At 30.5% G+C, this 8727-nt stretch overlaps 1 protein-coding gene across 1 annotated transcript; it reads right to left on the reverse strand.

The window, feature by feature from the left end:
- Window positions 1-1022: 1022 nt before the first annotated feature.
- UGT78K5 (anthocyanidin 3-O-glucosyltransferase 7) lies at window positions 1023-2573 on the reverse strand. The gene has a single exon (XM_004513098.4). The coding sequence runs from the start codon at window positions 2520-2522 to the stop codon at window positions 1158-1160; it is 1365 nt and encodes a 454-aa protein (XP_004513155.1). The 5' UTR covers window positions 2523-2573; the 3' UTR covers window positions 1023-1157.
- Window positions 2574-8727: the final 6154 nt, after the last annotated feature.

The following is an 8727-nucleotide window of genomic DNA, read 5'->3' on the forward strand; positions in this document are numbered from 1 at the left end:
TTTCGATTTGGGTGTTTTGCATTCTTCACTGCAAACCCAACAAACTCCTTCTCTTTAGTTTCATACTCTTTTGACTATCGATTGGCAGACATCCATTTTATATGACCAATATGAATGCAATGTTACACAAATGATAAAATACGGATAACATTATACCAATCTATAGTATATAGTTTAATATTGGAAAATGGAAACCAAGGTCCAAGGTTATACATACAAGTCTGATTTCAAAACATAACAGATCGAACATATTTCAAAATAGAATAGATTTTATCTGATTTATCACGTAAAAATTTATCCAATTTATCAGGTAACAATTTATATGATTTATCAAGGTTATGCCATCTACTATCAGGTAACATTTTATATGATTTATCAGGTAACAATTTATCAGTTTTAGTGACAACAACAAATTAATAAATACAGTACCTGAGACAACAATCACTCAGTAGAAATGGGTGCATAGTAGAGGAGGGTTCAGCGAGAAGAGGGCGCACAGTAGAGAAGGGTTTGCACAGTAGATGAGTGGAGGGTTAGGGAGATAATGTATTAAATATGTTTTTATTTATTTATTTATCAATAATATATAATAGCTAGAATTTGTGGTATACACATTAAAAATAAAATTATGTGAAAAGGTTTTGTACAATTATATATATACTTAAAAATAAAATTATATATTTAAAGGGAAATGTTTTTATCAAATACGCACCATTTTAGTGTTATATTTTACAGCGCTTATATCCAAAACACTTATATCCAAAGCGTTCTAAAAACGCTGTAAATATTATACGAAAGCGTTATGTGACCCTACAACAATGTTTTCAGCAAAAACACATTGAACATTATGACCCTACAACAGCCCTTTTGCAAAAGTCCTTATCAGAAAAGCGACGTTGCATCCTCCGTTAATTTTAAAATATTATACAACAACATTTTTAATTAAAAAACGCTGTAAAATGTTATTTTTGGCATAATAATTTTAACTATTTTGTATTGTAAAATAAATAAATAAAAACAAACAAACAAACATAGCACAACCGTACATTAAAATAAAGAAATACATTAGTTTGCATAAAAAAATAATACAAAAAAGAAATACAAATATATAGGTAGATGCAATCATAATCATAGTTCCATGCCTTATGGTAGCTTGCTCATGAGCTTGAAACCAATTCCATAAGTTTCTTAAAATCTTTTGTTGCACGCCCTTTAGGTCCATAAGCTTCTTCAATAATCTTCTTCATCTTCAAAGCATTTTCTCTAATCCCTTTCCCTTCTTCTTGCCCAAGAATCAAATCCAAGCTCTTAAGCAAACCATTTTTACTAAATACCCTACCTTCAATTATCACACCAACCTCCCACACATCCACTGCCAATCTTGCATTAATCCCTTGATCAGCAAAATAAGGCCTAAATATCATAGGCACTCCATTTGACATTCCCTCAAGCATAGAGTTACACCCCCCTTGACTCACAAAAGCACCTATTGAACCATGTCCTAAAATTCTACCTTGTGGCACCCAACCCAAAACTTTGCCACGTGTACTTGTCCTCTCAACAAACCCATTTGGCAACAGATTCCTTAGATTCTCTTTCAAAGACCAAATAAATGGAAATCCATATTCTTCTAATGCCTCAGCTAATGCCACAATCTCATGTTGAGGTGGTTCCACAACAGTGGTTCCAAAACTAACATACACAACTTGCAATGATTTTGCTTTCTGCACCTCCAAAAATGAAATGCACCCACTTTCATCTATTTGATTTTGTGGTGTTGTTTTTGGTTTCAAATTAAAAAGTGGAACATAAAGCATTGATTGTAACTTAGTTCTAATGTCTTCAACAAAAAGTGGTAAGTCTAATTCCTCAAAGAAACTCACAACTACTGCTTTAGCTTCAGGTAAAATCTTTGAAAGTGAAGCAAGTGCTCTTGTAAGATCATTTTCTTTATCAGTTCCTTTCATGAGAGTATCATGTGGCAAATCTTCGACACGTAGCACTGATAAACCAGGTAGAAAATCCAATGTTCTGTTTCCATCGTTTACAGAACAATGTGTGCGTATTATGTCACCATGAAAATGGACAGAGAGTGAGCATGACATTGGAATCCAAACAGGAATCCATGGAACATTTAAGGTTTTAGCAACATCAAACGTTGGTGTCACGAAAGCATCTGCTATAATGCAAGTGATTGGTTTTTTTGACTCTGCAACTGCTAAGTCTATACCATTTTGGAAATTCTCTGGACCTGTTTGGAGATAGAAGTTCACTTCACTACCGGGATGTAGTTCATGACCCTTTGGGATTCCATCACTTACATTGTAGTGTTTGATGTTGTTTGGTATGTTTGTTTTTGAGAAGAGGGTTTGGTTGGTTTTTTCTGTGGCAATGAATGAGAAGTGAGAGTTCGGAGATTCATGAGCTAGTTTGATTGTGAGTGTTAAGAGAGGTAAAAGGTGGCTGCTAAAGGGGAAAGGAAACACTGCAATGTGTTTTTTGTTTTCATTGGAATTTGACATTATTGATGAAAGTGGCACAAAAACAATAAGAATATAGTTCGACAAAGAAGAAAAATTATGTTTTTTGGGTTGAAGAGAATGAATAAACGGGAGGAGTTTTATTGGAAAAATATGGTAAGTGACATTAATTAATGTTGGAAGGTGGCAACTACATTTTTCAAAACAGTTAATTTCAATTTCAACTACTTAATATTCTAATTGCAACGGCCATTCTCACATATTTGAAATTAGTTGCAGTTGACTTTAAGTGATATGAGTAATCCACAATTTTGTTATCCACCGGTTAACTTTGTCACTTCCAAATAATATTGGTATTCTAATAAACTGATGCGTTAGACTTTCATTAGAAATTACGTAGTAATAGTAAACTTCCATTTATAGTATTAGTGACATTACCCCAGCCAAAACCAGGGTAGTCCATCGGCAGAGGCCTCCAATTAGAGAAGGTTGAAGTAGCAATATCAATCACAAGGAAGGGGTTTGAATAATGATCCCTTTCTAAAAATATTAATTTTTATTTTTTTAATTTAAATTAACTTAAGATCAATCTTGATTATTCATAAAAAAAATCCATTACGTTTTTTGTTAGTTAAAAATAAATAAAACAAATTATTTCTATGTGATTAGCGATAGTGAATGAGACTTAATAGATGATGTAGATAAGAGAATCACACAATGATGTATCTTGGTTCACCCAAAGTGGACTACGTTCAATGTTCACAATTTATGAGTTTTTCCACTAATGTGCTTCACACAATCTTTCTTGATCACTCTTAATCAATTACAACATTTACCTTTCAACCTTAAAAGGACTTTTACAGTTATCTTTCAGTCCAAAAAGGATTTTTTACATGTTACCTTTTAATCACAAAGTAATTTTTACAATACACTCAAATTATCTTTAAGAAATAGACTTGACTTTGGAATGTATTATGAAAGAAGGTTGTATGATCAGAATCTACTCAAAATTTGTTTGAGATTGATTATCCGTAATAACTCAATAACAAATCCTTGAATTTATTATAAGAGAACTAAAACTTTTGCTTGATTAAAGCGTTTTGCTTTCTCGAGTATGATTGTTTTAGTGATTAATTGATTGCACTGAAATCTCTCTACTATTGTCTTCATCTTGATGTTCTTTTTATAGACATGACGGAGGTCAGAGACAACTCATTATAGTCGTTGTTGACCCTTAATAGAGACAAATGTTTTGAGTGATAATTAAGAAATATGTGTTATATTTTAACTAGATGGTTCTTCCTTTGCAACAAGAAAGTTCTTGGTTATGTGTTTGAATGAATATCGTGATTGAGGTTTTTAGCAGCTATTTGGTTCCAATTTTCTGTTTTGCACGCATGGTGCGCTTTCTGCAAAAGGTGCAGCATCAATGTCTTTTTCATCCTTGTTGTCCTAATTGTACTTGTTCATAACTCATTAATTTGGATATTGATTTAGTTATTGTTCTTGATGTTGTTTTTCTTCTTTGGGCCTTTAGGTAAACTTTTGGATTTGATCATTGTTCTGAGTTGTCTTGATATTCATTTTACTTAAGATTTGTACTTTGAGAAATGATTCATTTCATTTTTATCCTTAAAACTAATTATCCAGAAAGATCTTGATCGATCAAAATGATACTGTTATAAACAAGAATGATTTTGGTTTGCCCAGACTAATATTCTTATGAACCAAATTGATTTGTTATAAATTATAATGATCTTGATTGTTGTATAAGTGTACTTGATTACCTATCTTCGACTAATACACTAAAAAACACAAGTTAAATAGCAACACAATCAAAATCATGATTAGAGATTAATTAACTTGTTTGTTTATCTTCAAAACAATTGATTTGGAATTTTGCTTCAACAATCTCCTCATTTTTATGATCACAAACATGTTAAATAGCAAGGTATTTGATGATGTCGAACAAGGAAGATAAGGATTTTTTATGGGAGACAAAGGTCGGAGCCATTTGAGATGTTCGGCCAAAATGGATTTGGGAACAAAGATAAATTTGAAGAATTGGATTTTGAAGTTGTTGTGGTGTTGGAATACCAAAATTAGAAGTATTTGTAAGTGGCATTGAGTCAAATTGAGTTGTATTGAAAGGAAGAACGTTGTGCTGAAAGGGAAATATTCTTGAGGAATGTTAACTTCAACGTTATAAGTTTTTGGGTTTAATGATGTTTTCCTTTTAGAACACTTTCTTTTGCTAGAACCAGGAGATAATGGTGATCAATCTTGAGGGAAGAACAAAGTTAGTGGAATCGACGAATCTTTCTTCATGTGGGAGATGTTTTTGGAAGAGAATTTGGAAATTTTGATGATGGAATTTTCATTTTTGAGAGGGACTTTGAAATTTTTGAAATTTTTTGTGAGAATCGTGCCATATGGTACTGTATTTCTTTTGTAATCTCGATTAGTGGAGGCGATCATGTTTTGGATGATGATATATGGAAGGTTGAGTTTTTGGCAATGGAGGAGGTGATAAATGACTAAGGCATTGTCAGAACATACTTGTGGAATAGTTTTTGATGGAGAATGTTATGCATTTTTTGTTTTTTATGCAAGATGTTTGGGTTTCTTTTCCATGTTTTGTTTGCCTAAAAATTGAGACAAAGTGGGGGATTATTTTATTGATTTTGAAAGTGACTTTGTAGGTATTTGAAAAAAGAATTTTGATTTCTTAGGTGGTATTTTTTATAGCGCGAAGAGAAGTTTTATAAGTTTTGATGGTGAAATGGTTGGTTTCGAAGATTTTGGTGTTAGAGCAGAGGGTGGTGAAGATTTTGATGCGGAAAATCTTGATGATTTTGATGCGGAAAATCTTGATGATTTTGATGCTGATTTTGGACTAGAATCATCAACAAAAGTGGGTATATACAATTGTGTTCATACTCATGGATTGTTTGAAAGTACCAACTCCATCGATCTACTTATAACCAGGCTTCCAAAAGTCTCATCAATTTGTTTTTCAAATAATGAAAATACATTTAATGATCCATTACACATTGTAATGTCACGTGTACCATTTGTTTTAGTACAATACATTTGTTTATATAGTAGATGCAGATGTAGATTTAAATATTATTAACTAGCAATGAATTATATATTAGTTGAATTATCATGCATAGTTAATCACAAACATTCAATGACATGACTTTTCATGTAGTTTTAATAAAAGTTGAAGTGATTGACTATTAGTGTAAAAACACTTTACGTACATTCATTTTTATATAAATTAAAACACATTATTATTATTATTATTATTATTATTATTATTATTATTATTATTATTATTATTACATTATTATTATTATTATTATTATTATTATTATTAAGGAGACACTTTAAATCATACTGATCAATATATAAGTATCAGTTTTATTACCTATACAGTTAAACAAACTTCTTTAAATATTAAAAACTATATTTTCAATTTCAATATGTATAATTGGCAAAGTTATGTTTTGTTCCATAATAATTGGTCATTAATTACAAATTCCGATACTTTTATTTAAAAGATTGTTAGTTATTTAAAAGATTAATTAGCATGTCTAATATAGATGAGTATGACAAATTAATTGACATTTAATAATAAATAGGACGATTATTATGGATTGGGTATGATAATTATTCTCTGTCCGAAGTTTACACGGTAAACAAAAATAGTAGTTGAATATTTGATGTGACAAATTAAGATCATATTCATTTACTTTTTTTATTGTCATTTTTTTTATATATTTTGTTCTTTAAAACATCAACTTTTTTTTGTTAGGTTTACATTTTATTTTCTAAATGTTTTCAGTTTTAAAGACAGATTGAAATAAATCAGAAAATATTTTAATTTCTTCATATGTCGAAACAAATTGAACCCATGGGTCTTTCCTCAAATACTATAAAGTTGAAACAAATTGTTTCAATTAAAATAAAAAGAAATATAATAATAATAATAATAATAATAATAATAATAATAATAATAATAATAATAATAATAATAATAATAATAATAATAATAATAATAATAATAATAATAATAATAATAAGAAGAATAATAAATGAATAAAACATTACCCCACCCACTTTCACTCTCCTTCTATCTCACTCCCTATATTCCTTTCCTCTCTCTCAGCTACTCCCCACCCCCACCATATTTTCATTTTTTTTTTCTTTTCTTTTTTTTTTCTTCTACTTCTTCTTCTCACTTAAAGTCACAAACTAGTTGGTGGTGGTTGTTGTCTCCTCACTAAGTCTTTGTGACTTATCCCTTCATGTAGTTCATTTTTTTTCTCCAGATTCACGTGTAGCTGAGTAGCAAACTATTATTAGATTCAAGCCTCAATCATTTTTTGATAGACCTATTTAATTGAGGACCCTTTTGTAAAGTTTGTTGAGTCATAATGTATTTTGCAGCTATTTTGAGTCTAGAAAGTCTTTTTGGGAAATGTGTTAAATATTTAAATCGTGCTATTTGAAATATGACTAGTTAAAACGTTTGAAACAGGGTTTTAAAAATTTGGAAACGTAGAGGTTACACAGGATACTCTGTCGAGATCTCGAGAAATATTATATATTTTTTTGAATAATTATTTAGAACTAGGGAAATTGCTGAATTATTAAGTTAATAGATAGGCTTGCCATTCTAGGAGCATAGCTTGTGCGCTGGTCACAATGTTCGATTTTCGGGTCGTGACAAAAGTGTTCAGCCTTGAGACCGAGCTCTGATGCTAGTTGAAGGTGCAAACACGAAAATTGGGTTGAATTGTTTTTGAAAAAGTTGATAACTTATTTCTAATTTGATAAAGGCTGGTTGGTTTTTATGAATTACTTAGATAAGAAGCAATCGGGTTTAGAGACAACAAGCAATGAAAGCATAAATAATTGGATACAGATTTATCCTAGTTCACCACTAACGTGGCTACATCTAGTCCCCTCATTCATAAGGCTTTAATCCACTAATTCAAATACCTTGAATTACAAAGCACCTAACCCTCCAAACCAGTTTTTTCAAACAGCCTAACAACCCCAGACTTTTGAGGAACACAAACATCTTGACTTTACTAGTCAAGTCTTCTCTAAACAATGTGACATCCCTAGATTGTTTAAGGCACACTAACACCTTGACCCTATAAGCCATGTTTTCTCCACACAACTTGACAACCTTAGATTGTTGAAGGAAAACTAACACTTTGACCATACAAGCCAACTCTTCTCCATACTACCTGACAACGCCAGATTGTTGAAGCCACACTAACACCATTATTGGGTTTGAATACAATTTTTGGAACTGGAGTAGTTGCTTCTAATAAGTTAATTATAACAATGACTATCACACTATAAGAAAAACACTTAGAAAATATTATTCAATCAAACAAGTATTTCTCTCTTTGAACTCAAAGATGAATTTGAAATTTTGTGTTTGAGTTCTTCTACTCTTTTTTGATTTTTCGATGATCTTCTTCTTCACCCTTGACTATCTATTTATAAACAAAATTAGGGATTCAATATAGTCCTTGTTCAATTATAAATTGTATCTGCATTCTTAGCTTGATCAACAATGATCTTGTTCAAAAATAGTTTTGAACAAGATGCTTTTTGATAATATATTATTAAGCAAATTCTTTATTTGTGAATCCAATCGGAGCAGTTCTTCTAGATTGATTATATTCGTATTTTGTTCAGATTGAGTGTGTAAATTCTTCAGAATGATTATGTTCGTATTTTGTTCAAGTTGAGTTTGTAAATTCTTCAAATTGATTATGTTCGTATTTTGTTAGATTGAGTTTGTATATTCTTTAGATTGATTCTATTCATATTTTGTTCAGTTTGAGTTTGTAAATTCTTCAGATTGATTTTGTTTGTATTTTGTTTAGATTGAGTTTGTAAGTTCTTCATATTGATATTGTTCACATGTTGTTGTAGATAAATCTTGATCATAATTTCTTGGGATGTTAAGCCTTTAAATTTTTATGAAGTCTATTGATTAACAATTCACAATTTCTCAGGATGTAAAGCCTTTGGAGTATTTTTCTTCTTAGGATGTTAAGCCTAATTAAACAAACCATATCTTTAGAGGATATTAAGAATTTCAAAACAAGGGTGAATTGCAAGAAATTATCATAATAATGACATATGCATATAATATGCAAATGACACTCAAATGCAATAAGATGATGTTGATGATGTGTATGATGTATATGAATCA

Source organism: Cicer arietinum, chromosome 2 (genome assembly GCF_000331145.2).
Source record: "Cicer arietinum cultivar CDC Frontier isolate Library 1 chromosome 2, Cicar.CDCFrontier_v2.0, whole genome shotgun sequence".
In the NCBI taxonomy this organism is placed as follows: domain Eukaryota; kingdom Viridiplantae; phylum Streptophyta; class Magnoliopsida; order Fabales; family Fabaceae; genus Cicer; species Cicer arietinum.